This window comes from Tiliqua scincoides, chromosome 7 (assembly GCF_035046505.1).
Source record: "Tiliqua scincoides isolate rTilSci1 chromosome 7, rTilSci1.hap2, whole genome shotgun sequence".
Classification (NCBI taxonomy): Eukaryota; Metazoa; Chordata; class Lepidosauria; order Squamata; family Scincidae; genus Tiliqua; species Tiliqua scincoides.
The window spans coordinates 54,458,091-54,477,299 of record NC_089827.1 but is presented as its reverse complement, the minus strand read 5'-3'; the positions used below and the strand labels follow the sequence as shown (position 1 = coordinate 54,477,299).

Below are 19,209 nucleotides of genomic sequence, written 5' to 3'. Positions count from 1 at the left end.
CCCACACCTGAACACTTTGAAATGGGACCTGCTGATATCACAAGAAAAAAGGGGGGACTAGAAATCTGGTGTCAGAGCAAAACGCAGAGATGAAGGGGCAGAGGCCAGAAGTAAAGTGGTGAAACAAACGTAAAAGTGTGGAGCCCAGCAGCAGCCCCTGATATTAACCTTGCACCCTGCCCACCAATCTTGCAGACACATTAGCACATTTGTGCCCTACCACCACCTTTGCTGCTACTGCTGCAGCCCCACCTCCTCCTCTTCCTCCTCAGTGCTGAAGAAAGAGGTGGGCAGCCACTGCCCCAATCCTCTTGTGTTATTTTACAGCTATATAAGGAATTGAGTTGGTGTCGTACCTACTAATACTACAAGAAAAATCACATACCTATTTGAGACCTGCACCACCCCACACACAATCACACTGTTTAAAGACTTTTTTTCACCAGAGGCTGAGAATGTACTTTTGAGTAGAGAATTTTGCTAGAGTGTTTGACAGGCTACTAAAAAACATTATTAATTCTTCTTAATGAATATTTTTATACCGCTTTACAACAAAAAGTAGTTCACAAAGCAATTTACACAGCAAAACAAATCAATAATTGACTCAGGTTACCTGAATAACAAAGTCTGGCACATTTGCTGAAAGTGTGCTTTCCCTCTCACCAGTGGCTTCACTGTGACACAATCTAGGGCAGTGCTTCCCAAACTTTTTAGCACCAGGGCCCACTTTTTTAAATGACACTATTGGGACCCACCAAGGTTTACCAGACTTTTAAAAAAGGAGATATAGAAAGAAATAATATTTATTTATTTGTAAGTAATAACAACCAGAAAAAAGACCCTCAGACATTATCTTCCTATGTTTACACATGCTTGCAAACTGCAGGAGCCAAGCTCTATGCAAGGTAATTAGCAGCTACAGTATCTGATTTTTGAATAGAATCAGGGTTCACATGACTGAACACTCTTGATTTAAAAAATCAGTCCCTCTACCTAGAAACAGTATCAGAGAGAATTCTTATCTAGATTTCCTCCTGACAAGTTAGTTTTCTACAGAGAAGGACATTTGGGGGGCACGGAGGATTATGTAATCACACGCTCCCTCACCTGCAGTATGAAATAGTATCACCCAGACACAGGTTCACAGCCTCACTGATAACTAGGCCATAGATACTCACTTACATCAACAGAGTCAAACTATTCTGTAATACTATCCAGTTACTGCAGTAATATAATGTGGTTCATTTGAATGCCCGCTTGTTTTCTGCTCCACTGCAGAAACTGATGTTACAGCTGAAAGTACATTTTCCAAATAATATTTCTGCCCTTTTCCCTTTTAAAGTAACCCTGTATTTTGCTGAATACAGCGTCATTGCATCTACTCACACAGCTGCTAAGATATGTTTCAACTGACCTACCTCCTTGCACCTGCCCTGTGTCACCAAGCATGAATCAGAGGTTAAGGAAATAAAAGACTTTGTGACACTGTTATACAAGCCTTTGCTGCCTTTTACACACTTGGTTGCTTTTTCCTCTATTCCCCATAGCTCTGAACAGTTATGAACTTTGAGTTCATGCTGAATTAGGAGAAAGCAATATTCACTTGATAAAAGCAACAATCACTTGATGAGAATTTACATACAGTTTGCATACCTTTGGTCCAGAGAACAAGTGCTTAAAATATGCATGTCAAATCCTGAGCACATGGCCGTGTCAAAGAAACACACAATATTTTTTGCAGTGTCTGAACTGTCCTCGTGCATTAATCCTCGTACATTAATTTCAGTGCCTATCCTTGGCAAACTACCATCTCCCCTTGCAACTTCCATTTTGAAAATGAAAAGAGACTTCAGACTGTCAAACAGATAACTTTTTCTTGCTCCATCTTTCTTTCTTCCAAATGTCTTTCATTTTGTTTTTTCTTCACTACATGCTCACACCTCTTCTGTCAAAGGCCCACACCTCCTTAGGGTGGGCCAACTCACACTTCAAGAACTATGGTATTACAGCTTGCTTGTTCAGAGCATAGTTACACCAGCACAGTAACTATTTTGTTTTCATTCCTCAGCTATCTGTCTCCCACACCATCTGATCATCTCACCATTTTGTAAAAAAAAGAAAAAAGAAAAAAACAATGCCCTGTTGTTAACCTCTGCAGACAAAAAGCAAAAATACAGTGTGAATTGGATCTTCAGACAAGAAATACAGGAGGGAACTGAACCCACACCTTCAAGTCCTTAGTGAATGTCATATAACAACAATTCCTTGCACTTACGTCAAGAACTTTCCCTTTTATTATCTGAAGGCTACTACCCCGACTCCCCCAGGAAGACAAAAGGGGCAGCTGTATTTCCTAAGGTTTCTCTAGCACAGCAGTTCTGAAACAGTTCACTAAGGGCAAGCTCTGTCATTGCTCAAATTGCTCAAACAGGGATTACCTGTTATTTCTGTTGCTAGGTCATAATATATCAAGAAGGTATCTAAGAGCCCAATCTTATTGGAGAGGATTACCAGCTTTTCAACACCCAGAGAGTAAGCAGTGGAAGGACTGACACCTGGAGAGTAACAGGAAGGACTGTGCCATCCTGCGGGCACCATATCCAGGGGGCAGGAAAGTGCTGTATCAGGTGGCAAAGGGGTGGGAGGAGGGTGGAAAGGAGGTGAGAAGGGGTGTTTTTTTGTGTTTTTTTTTTAGGGGGCAGGCATGCTTCAGACCCAGTGTTGAGGAAAATTTCTGTACTGTTTGATGCTGTTCTGCTAATAATTTCTCCCCAAAGACAACCTTCTTTCTGCCCAGAGATGTTTTCTTCACCCCAAGGTTGATACTTTCCCATGAGGGTGGGGGGGAGTAAACATAGGACCTGTGTGAAGACTGTATCTTTCAGGTCCTGCTAGCTGGCCATGTGCCACTTAAATAGTGTGCCATGTGCAGCACCAGCTATAAAAGGAGGCTGCTGTTAGCACTTGGGGTTCTTTGGATTGATGGGTTCTTTGAGCCGTTTGGGCTTCTGTGAATGAGACCTATGCTCAACCAGTGACCTGGAGTTCCAGGTTCCTGCTTGTGCCATCTAATGGGAAGTTAGCTTCAACATCAGCTACAGTTCTTGGTTGTTCTTTGGATGGTAATTTAACATCTGCCTGGCCTGAGGGTGTAGGATATTGATCTAGACTGAGTGGGAAGATCTATTGGGAAATTGTGTTTATGCATATGTTCTATTTCAATGCTTTACTTACCTGCCTCTTGATCTGTTGAGGTTGATATCTGTCTTTAAGAAAAAAGGAAAAGCTATTAAAAACTTATCTTTGTGACTGTTGTCTCAGTCTGGGTTCACCAAGGGCCATTTTGGCCTAAACTACAGTTGGGGCCAGATAATTTTGGCAACACCAAGAAGCGGCTAGGGACAGCAGAGGAGGCCTCCTCTGTATCCTAAACCCTGTCCCAGGCCTGAAAGCCCTACATGGGGCTACTTGGTTCTTAGTAATTTATAGCCCAATCCTATGCATGTCTACTCAAAAGTAAGTCCCATTAGAGTCAAAGGGCCTACTCCCAGGAAAGTGTGAATAGGATTGGGCTGTTAGCTGGCACAGATCAAAGTAACCCCACTGAGAAAATGTTCCCTTACCTCAAAGAAACCTCCAGCCTGCTCAGTTCCAGTGCTTGACACAGCATAGGTTAGTGGCCCCAGTGCCAGGGCTGAATAGGATTGGGCTATAAATGAGATTTTTTTCCAGTAACTTGAACAATAAAAATAGCTAAGAGGGGAATACAGTGCTACAAAAAGTATCTTTATCCTTCTCCACCCCTGGAGAAGCATAAACCAGAGAATGTATGTAAAAAGGGGGGGGGGGTATTTGGTTCATGAGTTCTCCTCCCTCTGCCCCTCCCAGTGATAGTTATGCAAAAAAGCAGGCAGGGGAGGGTTCTGATTGGCTGCACAGCTAGAAGGGTCTCTGAGACCAGCATATAAAAAGGAAAGCAAACTAAATGGGGACTGGGAGTTCTCTGTTGATTTGGGTGAGCCAGGCAGAAGTCTCCAGGAGAAGGGCTCTTATGGAACAGACCACACAGGTCTTGAGCTCCATCAAAGACCCCTACTTCTGTCTGTGGTTCCAGCTACCACCAGAGACTGTGATGTGTGAAGATAATAGCTTTTTCAGCAGCTGATTCCCACACTCACTCCTTCCCCCACAATAGCCTGCCCCAGCAGAAGTTTAGGAAAGGGAAAGGCCCATAGATATATGTTCTGGGATCTTGATTAAATGACAAAGCTTTACCGCTGATCTCTTTCTAAATAAAATCCTTGTTTTTGTTAAACTTCACCGTAGTTTCTGTGTGTTCTCTGTGGTTTTCTATCACAGTCATCTAACTGTGGCCCTTGCAGGTAGGATAATTTCAGCAGTCAGTGAACATAGGGGTGAGAGAAAATTTGCATTTTTAATTCAACTAAAAGTTATTTACTCAGGCCCTAAGCAACTTTCCAGCTGTCCCAATGGGAAGTATGCTGTATCTTGCAGTTGGGTGGCACTCACGGAAGCCTCCTCAAAATAAGGGAATGTTTGTTCCCTTACCTCAGAGCTTTGGTCCCCTTATGTCGGTGCTGGAAAGTGGGTTAGGACTGTGCCCTCAGTGATTCAACTAAAAGTTATTTACTCAGCTGAAGGCCCAATCCTATCCAACTTTCCAGCACTGGTGCAGCTGCAATGCAGCCCCAAGGTAAGGGAACAAATGTTCCCATACCTTAAGGAAGCCCCTGTGACTACTGCCCCACCACAAGATGCATTGCATGCCCCATTGGCACAGTTGCACCAGCATTGGAAATTTGGATAGGATTGGGCTGTGAAAGTTCTGCTTTAAATATACAGCAGAATATTTTATACAGAATACATTATACAGAATATAATGTATTCTGAATAATGTATTCAGAATACACTATACATTCTGAATAATTCAGAATTATACATTCAGTATACATTCAGTATACATTCTGAATAATGTATTCAGAATAATGTATTCAGAATAATTTTATACAGAATAATTTTATACAGAATATATTATACAGCAGCATAATATACAGGTATATACAGTCTGAGCTGCAACCTGGCAACTCTGCCCATTGTACAGGACCACCCTCATTAACCGTGGGGGCTTCAATTCCAGGACCCTGCCCCTGCAAATAAGCAAACCTGCAGATAATGAAATCCTTGGATTTCAGGAACCTGTAATTCCCCAGAAGTGAGGGGAGCTCTGGCCCTCTGAAGGCCTCTTAACTCTTCTAAGGCCTCTCAATGCTTGTGCCACAAAAGCTTATGCCACGCTAAGACAAGAGCCTCAATTTGGGTGGTGATTACGCCGAGAAGTAGTTTTGTATAGTAAGTAACTTTTATGTATAATAGAATTGTTTTCCTCCATTTTTTTTTAACAGCCTACCAGAGGTCACTTTCTGAACAGCCCTCGTATTATCAGTTGCAGAGGAACAATGGCAGGAGAGAAGTGGCTCTCTCCCGCTTGCAAGTGGGACACTGTGCGGGAAACAGGATGCTGGTCTCGATAGACGTTTGGTCTGAAAAGCAGGGCCCTTCGCGTGTTCCTCTTCTCTCAGACTTCAGTACAGGAATTCTTTTGAAAGGAACGACCAATCTTCTCTGGTTTCTTGTCCAAGAGGGGGAGCAACACAACCAATCACACATTAGATATTAGATATGAACATTGTGTGAACCAGTGGCAAGCAAGAGGGGTGAAAAGCACAAAGTTTTGAAGGGAGCTCACTGTGATGTGCAAATGGCCCCTTCCCTTCCCCTCCTCTTTGGAGTCATTCCGGGCCACGAGAGCAAAATGGAAGCATGCTTCACTGCAGTGTGCGAGCGGACCCTTCCCCTTCCCTTCAGAGCCATAATGGGCCACAAGAGCACAATGGAGGCATGCCTCACTGTGGCATGGAAGTGGTCCCTTTCACTCCCCTTCAGAGCCATTCTGGGCTGCAAGACCAAAAAGGAGGCATGCCTCACCACAGCGCACAAGCGACCCCTTCCCTTCCTCTGAGCCATTCCAGGCCATGATAGCGAGATGGAGGCATGTCTCACCACGGCGTGCAAGCGACCCCTTTCCTTCCCCTTCAGTCATTCTGGTCCACAAGAGTAAAACAGAGGCATGCCTTACCACGAAGTGCAAGTATGCCTCCATTTTGTTCTAGTGGCCCAGAATGGCTTCAAAGGGGAGGGGGAGGGGCCTCTTGCACACTACAGAAAGGCTCAGTGCTTTGTAACAGCTATTGGCCTTCCTGCCCTTCACACCAGAGGAGTCAGGAGGGGGGAGGGTCACAACGTTGGGCGTGGCTGTCAATCAACGAAGAAGGCGAACGTTTTAAGCGACTCGAGACCATGCTGAGGTCTGAGCATGCGCAAGCCCGTTCCTGCTCCATTCTCAAGAAGGGGGGAGGGGGACTGGGAGAAACCGCTAGGACCTGACTGCGCATGCGCAAAAGACTCAGTTAACCTTGTGTGGAGCCACCACAGACACCTAAGAAAGCGGCACCCAGGCATTGCACTGCCACGTGGGAAGGCCCACTATTGAGAGGCACCCGGGGGGGGAAAGTCGCAATATATTGGATAAAAGATCGCCTCAGCCCTTCGAATCTGAAATCCCGCCGGGAAGACCGTCACTGAATGTATCCCTCGATTCTTTCTGGAACAGGCAAAAAAAAAGAGCCGCCCTGTAGATTAATTCAAGTGGTAGAGTCCTGTTTGTTCCAACCAATCACAAAATAGGATTTTGTTTGCGTTGTACGTTACCAGGCAGAACAGGAGCCTTTGTCCACGCATGCAATATTGTAGCGGGGAATGACTTCATTGCTTGCCTGAGGGGGGAAATGGGGGCGGGCTGGTGTTTGGATTGGCAACGAGCTCAACCAACCGCAGGCTAGAGTTGCTCTGATCGGCGTCTGCGGAGAGCCAATGAGCTGAGGATACTGGCGGCACTTCCCCCACAAAGACAGAAAGACGTGAACGTGGAAGCCAATGGAAATGTAGGCAGGTACGAGTGTTACCCAATCACATTCTAAGATTGAAGGCTCCTCCCCCTGAGTGGGAAAGCGAGCGCGATAGTGTTCTGTTGCTAGGGGAGTCAGTGCTGGGAGGGGGAGCGAGTGGGGGCGGTGAGGGCTCGTCCTCTTGGTCCCCCTGGGCGAGTCCTGACACTGCTACCCCCTGAGGGTTGCCTTGGTCCCTTCTCTCCCTGGCACACGCTGTGACTTGATGCACACCCCATCAGGGTAGTTGGTCCTGAAGGGCACTGCAGGCTATGGTGAAGCTGGCTGCCAAGTGCCTCGTGGCAGGTGAGTTCCAGCTCTGGCCTCCTCAGGCAGCACTAGCTGTGCGATTAGTCTGTGGAACTCCTTGCCACAGGGTGTGGGGGCGGCTGAGATGCCTTGAAAAGGGGACTGGGCAGGTTTATGCAGGAAACCTCCATCACAGGTTACAAGCCATGATGGATACACGCAGAGGTTAGCTGGTTGCTCATCATGAAGGCTGGATGGGCTCTTTTAGCAGCTATGAGCCATCAGTGGAACCTTGTGTACTTGGCCTGCAGAACTCCTTGCCACAAGATGTGGTGATGGCATCTGGCCTAGATGCCTTTGAAAGGGAACTGGACAGATTTCTGGAGGAAAAGTCCATCACAGGTTACAAGCCACGATGGGTACACACAGTGTGAGACTAGCTGGTCGCTCATCATGACGGCCGGATAAGGCTCTTTCCATCAGCAGCGATGAGCCATCAGGGCTCAGTGGAACCTCATGTAATTGGCCTGTGGGACTCCTTGCCACCAGATGTGATGATGGCATCTGGCCTAGATGCTTTTAAAGGGGAATTGGACAGGTTTCTGGAGGAAAAGTCCATCACAGGTTTCAAGCCACGATGGGTACATACTATCTGGAGGAAAAGTCCATCAAAAGGCTTTTCTGGAGGAAAAGTGCATCACAGGTTACAAGGTATGATGGGTATGTGCAACCTCCTGATTTCAGAGGTAGGGTACCTCAGAATGCCAGGTGCAAGGGAGGGCACCAGAATGCAGGTCTCTTGTTGTCTTGTGTGCTTCCTGAGGCATCTGGTGGGCCACTGTGAGATACAGGAAGGTAGACTAGATGGGCCTTTGGCCTGATCCAACAGGGTTCTTCATATGTTCCTAAGTTGTATTTCAAAATAATTACCATTAATATCAATAGGGATTAAATGTGAGGCAAAATGATTAGACCTGGGCTGTATAAAGTGTATTCAGGTCAATGTAAAAGCAGTAGGGTATTTGTGTGTCAGGTAGCTAAAGTTGTTCTAAAGGCATAAGGTGTAAATGTCCTAAGCCAGTTATTTTCAACCAATATGCCACAGTACATTGGTGTGCCATGAATGGTCCACAGGTGTGCCACTGGAATTTGGGGAAGGGTCATTTATTAGTAGGTCCATAGGGGAATGTGAGCATCCCACCAGCAGCACGGTGTGCCCTGTGAATTGTAAAAAAAATACTGCTGGTGTGCAATTTTAGCACCTTCACAGTGTGCAGCGAAGTGAAAAGGCTGAAAATCTCTGTCCTAAGCCATCAATAGTTATTATGTTGTCCTGGGCCAAATTTGATGTTTTAATCTAAATTTAAACAATCCACAACAGGCCATCACTGATTTTTTTTTCCAATTTTAATATTATTTTCTGATGTGAATTGTAATCATTTGCTGTTGTTGCTGTCAGCTGCATTGAGTGCCTTTGGTTGGGCATGTGGTATGGTATATACATACTTAAAATAATAATAATAATTAATGCCTCATACTAACTGGGCAAGAGGCACTTTTTCAAGTGATATTCCTCTTATATTTAGCAGGGGAAGAGTTAATAGTCCCTTTGCACCCCAGCACAGTGTCTTTTTTAATGGCTGTTTGCTGGTGGTCTGCTTGTTTTTAGACTGAGAGCCCTTTTGGAACAGGGACATTATATTGGAACATTTCGTTATATTTCTTTGCCTGTAAACTTTTTTGTGAATGTTTTTGTTGAAAAGTGGTATATACAGTATGTTAATAATAATAATAATAATAATAATAATAATAATAATAATAATAAATAATTAATAAGTCTAATGGCCAATAATTTGGTTTCTTTTTTAGAGGTCAAACCAAGAACCATAAATGGGGAAAAGAGGGTGTTGGTTCTAATCGTTAGGTTTTAATAGATAAACCAGTAGGTCAAATGTGAACCTGCAGTTTTATACATGCTTAACTGAGACTAAGGGCCCCAATCCTATGCAGCATTCCAGCACTGATGCAGCCATGCCAATAGGGTGTGAGGTGCATCCTGTGGTGGAGGTGGACAGACACAGCGGCCTCCTCAGAAGCTACATTGTGGCAGCACTGGTGCTGGAAAGTTGGATAGGATTGGGCCCTAAATCATTTAACACTGTGGGGCTTACTTCTAAGTCAAGATGCACAGGATTGTATTACAAGTCATGTGATCTGGCAAACGTACCCCCAAAATAAACTCAAGTTATAAATATTAGTTTATGTCTGTGGAAAACCAAGCTGAATCTACATGATTAGAAGTTTTTGTTCCAATTAAAAAAAAAAAGATTTTCTGCAATCTGAAGAAATCATTTCTTGAGATATAATAGTTATGATAGGAAGGAAGTGGAACAGTCCAATTAGAACAAAGGCTTTTTCCTCTTTGTCATGCAGGTGATTCAACAGTGGGGAAGAGTGCCTTGGTCCAGATGTTTTGCAACGATGGGGCTCATTTCCAGAAAAACTATACATTGGTGAGTGTCCTGGGGAAAGGGAAGAGGCAACACAACCTTCACAAATCTGGCAGCTAATCGGAGGCAAGGTTAGCATTCTGTAATTTTGCATTGTTGAACTAATTAATCAGTGCCAACCATCTTGGGCCCATTTTAGAACAATCAATCAGAAGAACACCAAGAATATTTTTAACTGGGGCCTGTTCACGCACTTACCTGGCCAATGAGCTTCTTCATGTGTTGGAGGATCCATAATGCATCCCAGGGTCCAATCCTATCCAATTTTCCAGTGCCAGTGGGGTGTGTACTGCATCCTGTGGTGGGGAGTGTGATGCCTCCTCAAAGTCAGGGTACATTTGTTGCCATACCTCAGGGCTGCATTTCAGCTGCACCGGTGCTGGAAAGTTGAATAGGGTTGGGCCCCCAGTCATTTTTCATGACTAAAAGGATTTCCATGCAAGGAAAGTCCCTGCATATGTGGAAAAACCTGGTTTGTGCTATTGTTTTGTTTGTTTTGCGGGGGTAGAATTGTGCAACTGCACATTCAGGGATTTGTGCTGAATATCAGTCTTATGCACAGCCTTAGGTGCCTGATGAAAAGAGGATGAGCATCTTCATTCCCCATTCTAGTTTTGTTTTTCCAACCATGTCCCTAACATCCAGTTTTCAAATTCTGGGTGTTCTGTGATTGAAGAAAATGTATCATTTAGAGGTGTTCTGAGGGTGATTTGAAAGGACTGAAAGAGTTTTGTTGTTATCAGGCAAGCATTGCTTGATAAACTGTCTGTCTGAATCTTTCTGATGTGTTTTCCATATTCCGTTTGACAGACAACAGGAGTGGAACTTCTGGTGAAGACTGTACCTGTTCCAGAGACAAGTGATAGTGTGGTGAGCTGTTATCTAAACAGAGACTTTAAAAAGCTGTCTAGAGTTTTTACTGACTTGTTCTGAATTCATCTCATTCTGTTAGATGAGTCTGTGTACATTTTGTATCAATTTGGAACCTTAACATGGGTACCGTAGAAAAATGGACGTTAACGTGTTCTTAAGAATACCAGTCATTGAAACTCTAAACATATTGGGAGTACTGTATACAAATGTAATTAGACTAGTATACGAGCTGTCATTCTGCAGATGTAGTGAGTTGATGCTGGAAACAGAAGTAGGGCCTAGTGACTACAGTGGAGAATGGATTTATGGAGCTATATCTAGCCTATGCACTGTGTCTATATCTGCACTATACCCCATGCAGCTTTGAACTGTCCCCAGTTGGTAGCTCATGCATAGACTGCTGGTTCAAGACAAGGGATGAGCAAATCTTGCTGGGTTTGTGCCAGGCCACGGAGTGTGATTTCTTCAATAACAATTTTTTTAAAGTGAAAACCAAGTCACTGTTTTGGAAGTAAAGCATTTTTGGGCTGCTGTTGCTGCTGCTTTGACTGAGAGGAGCTACTTCTTATAGGCTGTTTACTTATTATGGAACATTCTATTGCTGCACATTTTGTTTTTCTTTTCCTTTCAGGAACTCTTCCTCTTTGACTCAGCAGGCAAAGAGCTGTTTTCGGAGATGCTAGAGAAACTGGCAAGTAGAATATAAAACTCTTGGTTCAGCAGATGTGCTGTGAAGCAAACCTGACCTCCACTTCCTGATTAAGATTTGGACAAAAGCAAGGAATAATTATTTTTGCCTCCCTGGCTTTTCATTGTCACTCTTTTTTTCTGGCTAACACATGGAGCAACATTGGAAAAATGATCCCTTAAACAAAGCAGTGGTGAAGGGGAGTGGGGGGCAGTCCCCTAAAACGGAGGTGGGCTAAAGCTAGGCTACAGCTACCAGTGGATCACTGGATGATTTCTGTGAACCACCTAGCATCTATCAGCTGCTAAGATTTCTTACAAAGAATGTTGGGCTATGTTAGTTGGTCTGATCTAGCAAGACACTACTTCTGTTCTTAAGCTTGAATGCATGCTCAAGAACACTTTATACAGATTGTTTGTGTCTTAATTGTTCAGAACTCCCAAGTTCAGTGGTGGACTTACAAGGGTTGTTGTTGGTTGTGTGTGTGAGACAAAGGGCACAATCCTAACAAGGTCTACCCAGGAGTAAGTCCTATTTTCTTCAATGGGGCTTACTGTCAGGAAAGTGTGGTTAGGATTGCAGCCAAAAATAGTCCCTGCAAAGATTGAAGTTAACTCTCTCTGGCCTTTCAAAGCTCCACTAGGCTTCTGCAAACCAAACAGAAATGTGTAGAGAGCATTCCACAGTTATTTATATTTCAGCCAAGTTGTTTTTGTTCCTTATATGTTCACTTAATTTTAAAACTCTGGGATAATTATAGTGCTCTTTCATGAACGTTAGATATTCGTATGGAACCTTACATTACGTGCCTCGCTATTGGGAATGTCAGAGAGAAGTGTAGTCTAGATCCTCTCTTCCTGGCATACCTTTGTTTGAAAGTTTTTAGAGATCTACTACTGTGGTGACTTTATTGTATTAATTCAAACTATAGCGTATTGATACCACCAGACACCACTGCAGTATAAAACCACAATCCCCTTTCTTTCTACCATCATTTTATTATTTAGTGAGTGTTTAGGTAGAAGTCCAGGTGCTCTCAAATATATCTTCTCTTCCAAATGTTAGGATCATTTATGTGGAAGTGGATTGAGGAGTCTTTTATCAGGCTAATTTTATTTGTGGCCTGGGCTCTATAATTTTACATATAGAAATTATTTTCACTTCTTAGGGAGGCTCCTGGGGTTGAGGTTGCTGTTGATTACATCAGTTTCAATAGAGTTGACAATATTTTCCTCTTGCTACCTAGTGGGAACAGCCCAATGCCCTGTGTATTGTGTATGACATCACTAATGAACAATCTTTCAATAACTGTGCCAAATGGCTAGAGAGGCTGAGGGCCCAGACCTCTGGAATGCACATCCCAGGTAAGAGACTGTAAACATCCGTTGTGTATATATTAAATGCCCGTATATCCTACTCAGATGTTTTAGGTGACAGCAGCATTTTCTTGCCAAAGTCTTGGATGACATTTCTCCATTTATTCAATCGGCATCTGAAACAAACATGGAATGTACATATTCCATGTGATTCCCTTGTGCTCTTCCTCCCCATTACCTTGTCAAACAATCCACTTTCCTGTCTTTTTTTACCCATTCACTTGCTATGTTTCGATGTGCTTACTCTCTTAATAATTCAGTGTTGTTTTTCCCCCTTTTTCTGTAGGTGTGCTGGTGGGCAATAAGACCGATTTGGCTGGAAGGCGAACTGTGGAGCAGAAACAAGCACAAATGTGGGCAGAGAACAATGGCCTAGAATACTGCGAGATGTCAGTAGTGAGTATTTTTGTCTGTATCACTGGGCATAGGTAAAGAATGCACTTTCAGGTGAAGGTGGCTCTGGGTTCACGTGGTTATTGTTGCCACTAGCTTAGCTCATTCTGAGCAGTAACAGTTTGAAGAGCTGGCCAAGAATTTTTTCCTTGCTTCTTCTTCCCCTATCCTACCCCACTCCCAATCTGTAATTTTTAATTTATTATCTTTCTTTTTTGCAGAAAGAGATGGAAAACTATGAAGCCCCTTTTCACATTTTAGCGAATTCCTTCCACCGACTATACAAAGAGAAGGTGGAAGCCTTTCATTCTTTAGTATGAAGTGCTGCGTGTAATGTCTTTTTTCTTTTCTTTTTTTGAGTATGAAAATAATGAGATATTTAATAATCCAACAAAACTATATGAAAGTGGAGGTAAGGTTTTTGTTGTCTTGTAACCATTGCCTTCCAGTAATTCTGACAAAACCAAAAATAAACCTACAAAAGGAGTCTTTTCCCAATTATTTCAACTTCTGTGAACTTACTTTTTTTTACATGACCTTTTTATGGATTTTACATTATTGCACTGTTAAATGTTGCGAAACCATGTATAGCACAACTAATTTAAGAAATTTTCAAAAATAAAATCTAATCAGAGATGGGCAACTTAACATTCTTTATAAGTAAGAGCCTAAACACCTGTTCGAGCCTGGCCATCAGTGATAGTTTCTGGGTTAGATACTGTGGAAGCAGCTAAAGAGGCAAGGCACAAAAGAGAACCATGATGTACCAAAGCACAGACACTGGCTTAAGTTTCTCTTCTTAGATAGGAGTCACTAGGATAATTCTCCCAGTCTGGAACTCTGCAGCATTACTACCAAGAATGTAAATTTTATTTTCATGCAGTGCATTCTCTCTAGCTGTAGGATGTGACCAAACTGCCAAGGACTTTTCTTCTCTACTTGAGAGTGCACTGCCCTCTGCTGGTGCCTAAGCCATTTTGAGGAGGGGATGTGGGGCAGGAAGCAACCACTCTCATTGGCTTTGTATAACATAATGTTTATGATAACACATTAGGTTCAATGACAACTTTGTTTTTACTAAATATTTCTTTTCAAATGGTTGGCAACCTTCAGTCTCGAAAGACTATGGTATAAGCCTACAGCACCCGGTATTCCCAGGCGGTCTCCCATCCAAGTACTAACCAGGCCTGACCCTGCTTAGCTTCCGAGCTCAGATGAGATCGGGCATGTGCAGGGTAACAATTGCAACTGACACATTGTACAGTTGTAACTTATGAATCTCTGACATCTATACTATGGAATATGAATTTTGGGAACATTACAGAATACTCTCTCTACTTTGAAATTGAAAGACTATACTGGAAAGACTTGTCACAATGTATTTATTTATTCTGGTTTTTATTCCTCCTCCTCCCAAGGGCTCAGGGCAGGTCATAACATGCTACACATAACATAAAGTCTAGAAATATCACATTGTAAAACTCACACAATATTAATATATGTCCCACCCTCAATGCCCACCCACACAGCGTTTAACGCCACTTACTGAAAGCCAGTCGACACAGGAAAGGCTTATGACTGTCAGTTCTAGGATGCCAGCAAAATAGAAGTGGAGTAAATGTAATGAAAGCTATCTGAGCAATCACATTACAGAAATCCATATAACTTTGACTGGTGATATGAAGTACATGTGCCAAGAATTTCTGCACATGCCCCATTGGTGATGTGCAGAAATTCTTGCCAGGGCCCACTCATTTCAGTAACATGCCTGGCAAGGTGTGTAAGACCTGCTTTTGATGGTAGCAAAAAGTCAACTGACGATTGAATTTTAAACAGTAAGCATTAACATATGTTTTTTGACCATCAGCAAATTGTGTAGAACTTCACTCCTTCTGCTTTAGATCTTTATTTCATAGGAGACAAATGGATAAGCAGTGATGGTGATACTGTGTTCTGTCCTTGTGCCAAAAAGGCAGCAATTAAGGACATTAGTAGACTGCTGCTGCTGGAAGCCTGTAATAAATCCCAGTCAGGAATTGTTCCTTAAACCAGAATTGTGATGCAGATGCTGGCAGCAGGGGAAAAAACACTGTATTTCCATTCTTTATGTAGCTCTTGCTTCCTTTGGGTGCTTGCACACACACAGGCAAGGAAAGGGGGATATGCTGTCATTTGATCCCAAATAGGGCTTTTCCCTTCCTCATGCACTAGGTAGGACAGCAAAATGTCTAAAGTAGCAGCTACTTCCCTCTGGTTTGTGATGTTTGCTTTGAACCATTAGTATAATCTGTGAATAAAGCATCTGTATTGTCCTTGTCCAATACATTGGATCTCTTCTCCATGCATTATCACTGTAACCCTATCAGTTCTCATTTCCCAAACAAAAGGTAGCCAGGTGTTTATAGTTATAGTTTATCTGCTTGTTTTTCCTTCCAGCTTTGCCAGTCTGTACAGCTAAAAATGAAATGTTCTTAACACCAAGGAGTTAAAATATTTGAGAGTGGCTCATATTGTAAGAAAAGTCTGACTGGATGAGACCCAAGGCCTATGTAGTCCAGCATCCAGTTTTCCACAATGGCCAATGAAATGCCTGTGGGAAATGCACAAGCAGGGCATAATGGCCTGCTACTGCTCCCTAGCAACTGGCACACATATTGCCTATGAACCCAGGGATGACAGGTAGTCACCTTGGCTAGGAGCCATTGACAGACTTGTTTTCTATGAATTTGTCCTATCCCCTTGTCGCCCGGGCTGGTAAGGGGCTCCTCAGGAGTAAGGGAGTGGAGCGAGTATGGCTTGGATCCAGCCCCCACTCAGGAGGTCTCTCACTCAGGAGATCTCAGGCCAGTCACATGGCTGGAAAGGGTAGGGCTGGCTGGGCCAGCTGCTGTCTTCATAAGGAGCCTGGCAGGCATAGAAAGACTCCTTGGGCTCCTGCTTAGGGAGGGTGGCTCAGGGAGGTGAAAGTGGTCCCTGGCCTTTCGTGCTGCCCTTACCCACCCCTGAAGGGGGCAGAGAAGCCTCAACCAGGGGTGCTCAGCCCCTAGCTCAAGGAGGAGAGGATTCCTGGCACTCTTGGAAGGTGCAGGAGCCTCATCAAAGCATTGGACCTCCTGGCCCCCTGGGTTGGGTAGTCCCCCAGCTGGGCCAAGAGGCTGCCATCAGCTCCAGGCCAAACAGTGAGGCCCCCCAGCCTTGGGGTGTAATGCAGACAACTCCAGGGCAAGGCATCATCCCTCTGTTGCAACATTGCCATTGCACAACCTAAAGTTTGTGAGCAGGGGGAGTCCTAGTGGCGTAACAAGGCCCCCCTCATGAATGTAAAATCCTTGACCACATTAAACCGACTATCTCAGCCTCTCTTCTGGATTCGACATCTTCCTCGGTGCAGTAAGTTTGAGAGGGCTCTCAACACATGAGAGGAAGCCCTGCCCCCTGGGGAGGAGGGGTGGTCCCCAGCCATGGATAGGGCACCCCTTTTAAAACCTTTGAAGCTGGAGGCCATTATCCCAGCTTGTGGCAGAAAATTCCATAACTTAACCACTCACTGAATGGAGAAATTCTTCATATCTGTTCCTAACCTCCTGCCAATCAGGTTCATTGGTTGACCCCTGGTTCTAGGGTTGAGAGTGGAAGATCAGTTTCTTTCCATCCACTTTCTTCACACCTTGCATAATTACTGCTCAGTCCTATGCATATCTACACAGTAGTAAGTACGCTGTACACCATGTTCAATGGAGCTTATTCCCGGGTAAGTGGGTATAGGACTGCAGACTTACAGCCTGATCCTGCTCTTCAGCAGTGCTGGTCTTGTGCACGCTGCCAGGGAGATGACCATCACAAAAGTACCATAAAGCACTTTGTGGAGGCCAGAAGGAGGGAGGCAGAAGGCAGTGCAGGCGGGTGATGGGCATCCATGCTGGTCGGAGAGGCCTACAGGAGCCATTGGTGGTGAATCTGCCACTGAGCAGTGTGGGGGGAAGGCAGGGAGGGGGAGAAACTGGGCTGGGGAAGGAAGGTGTTTCAGGCCAGGGAGGGGGGCAGGGACGACAGCACAGGCTGCTGTGGAATCCTATTCCTCTTTGTCCTGGGCCTGAAAGCTTTACATGGGGCTACTCAGTTCTGTGCCAGCAAGTGAGTGGGTTCAGATCCAAGTAGCTCTATTGAGCAGGCTGGGGTTTGATACAGGGTAAGGGAAAAAATGTTCCCTTACTTCGAGGAGACCACCGGCTGCCTCCTTGCCCACATGGGATACAGCAGGAGCTGTTTTGATGCTGTTGTATCACAGCACTAGCAGTCATGATTGGGCAGTTAGTTGCATAAACCTCTGTTGTGGATAGAATGCATATCATTGTAGATGTCACAGGCCTGCGCACCTCCTTATCTCGCATCTGTTAGGTCACTGTAGCTTGTGGTTCTTGTGACCCAAAACAGCAATATGGATTGAAAAGCTGCTCAGTCCTGGGCTCTGGTTTTCCACTCCCTTGCAGCAGTCGCTCTGCGGAATCATTGAGTTCTATCTCTCACTTGATCTTTCCCCAGGAGGCTGTGGGTGTTAGTGAGGCAAGGGTTCCCTGCAGGCTGGCCTCTGCTTGGGTGTTGGCAGCCTTGTCTACACTTTGCTGAGGTTGCTGTAATTTAACTTTTGCAGGCACTGGCTGTTCTTGTTCTGACTTGGGAGACTTTCCTGCTCCTTGAGGGGGCAGTTTCTCTCGCTCTTCTGTCACAGCCTGGCATATCTCCTCCCGGAGAGCTGTTTTCTTTCTTCAAAGAGAAGCCGGGAATTGCCTTTTTTTCTCTGAGAACAAATCAAAATCTGTTGTTGATAAGGGGCAATATGACAGACCCTGTGGGTCAGGCGGGTTGGGGAAAGGGCTCAGTCTCCCTCAAGCCACAGGAGTACGAACCGGAACAACGTGGAGCTTGAAATAAGATCTCTGAATAAGTACTGAGCAAAGTGCAAATCACCAGTTCGCAGCAGAAAATGATGGCTACAAAAGAAGTGAACAGTGAACACACCAGGGTGATTTCCATGTCTCAGACCTCTGATGGATGGGACATCTGTAACTATGGCATTTTCCCTTGGGTAGTTGAATCTTTCTTGGGGTGGTTGCAATCTCATATCCCCCATTACTGCAAGTCAATTATTTCTAGATGCAGGTTTTCAGCTACCTAGAGGTAAACACAACAGTTACTGCTTGATACAGCAAAACTACACTTGCAAAAGCCCTGAAGCAAATGGGTGAAGTTAGAGAGAGAGAGAGAGAGAGAGAGAATATCTAGGAAAATACTGCTCTTGGCTTGTCCACAAAAGAACCATCTTTCTTCCTACTGTCTTGCACAATCAGATAGAATGAAAACTCCCGTTATCTCTCCAAATCTTAAAACATCAAAGGTTCAGTTCCTCTTACCCAGCATTTTCTGCCGTTGTTTTCTGTTGCATAAAGTGAATGCAAAAGCAGGATCTTTCTAATTTTGTAGTGTTTCACACCATCTTTGCTGGGTCCAAAGAGGTGTCCAAGGGAATGAAGGATGCTGATCTGAACTGTTCTGAAAGTGCAAAGTGCTCTCTAATGTTTACTTTGTCCTCTCAACAAGCTTGTATGTCACTCTTATTCCCATTTTGTGGGTGTTAAACAGAGGCCAAGAGTGACACATAAACCCATTCAGTGAGAGTGGCTGAGGTGGATTTGAACTTTACTTAAGGTCAAGTTCAGGACTATCCAGTGAAGGACTCTGGTTTTCAAGAAGACCTTGATGACTATCTGAGATGTACACCCCTATCAAAAATCAGTTGGTACATGGATTTAACAGTTTAATTCCACCCAGATCTATCAGTGGATTTACAACTCAGACTCTTGTTTAGAATAACCTGAGGACTCTCCTCAGTGTAGATCAAAGTAGATACTGTAGTTAGTTTCTAAACATACCTTGCCTTTCACTTTGCTAAGATTTAGGTTTGTTTCACAAAATGGGTATCTTTCTGAGATTTTTTTTTCCGTCTTGGAGTTGCTAGTTGCTCTTGGCTGTGTGGCCTGTGACTTACAACACAAGCCCATGCATGTCTACTCAGCAGTAAGTCCCATTGTGTTCAA

At 44.1% G+C, this 19,209-nt stretch overlaps 1 protein-coding gene and 1 pseudogene across 1 annotated transcript; one reads left to right on the top strand and one right to left on the bottom strand.

The window, feature by feature from the left end:
• The first annotated feature begins 7,104 nt into the window (after positions 1–7,104).
• IFT27 (intraflagellar transport 27) lies at positions 7,105–13,615 on the top strand. The gene is made up of 7 exons (XM_066634088.1): positions 7,105–7,331; positions 9,708–9,787; positions 10,595–10,654; positions 11,289–11,348; positions 12,592–12,709; positions 13,008–13,117; positions 13,336–13,615. The coding sequence occupies exons 1-7, from the start codon at positions 7,298–7,300 to the stop codon at positions 13,432–13,434; spliced, it is 561 nt and encodes a 186-aa protein (XP_066490185.1). The 5' UTR covers positions 7,105–7,297; the 3' UTR covers positions 13,435–13,615.
• Positions 13,616–14,247: 632 nt separating this feature from the next.
• Positions 14,248–14,367, bottom strand: LOC136658046 (5S ribosomal RNA; annotated as a pseudogene).
• Positions 14,368–19,209: the final 4,842 nt, after the last annotated feature.

Excerpts from the sequence above, each read along its gene's own strand:
- IFT27 (XM_066634088.1), top strand. The coding sequence starts at position 7,298 with ATGGTGAAGCTGGCTGCCAAGTGCCTCGTGGCAG. Across the intron at positions 7,332-9,707 it reads TGCCAAGTGCCTCGTGGCAG|GTGATTCAACAGTGGGGAAG; the intron begins GTGAGTTCCAGC and ends TTTGTCATGCAG. Across the intron at positions 9,788-10,594 it reads TCCAGAAAAACTATACATTG|ACAACAGGAGTGGAACTTCT; the intron begins GTGAGTGTCCTG and ends TCCGTTTGACAG.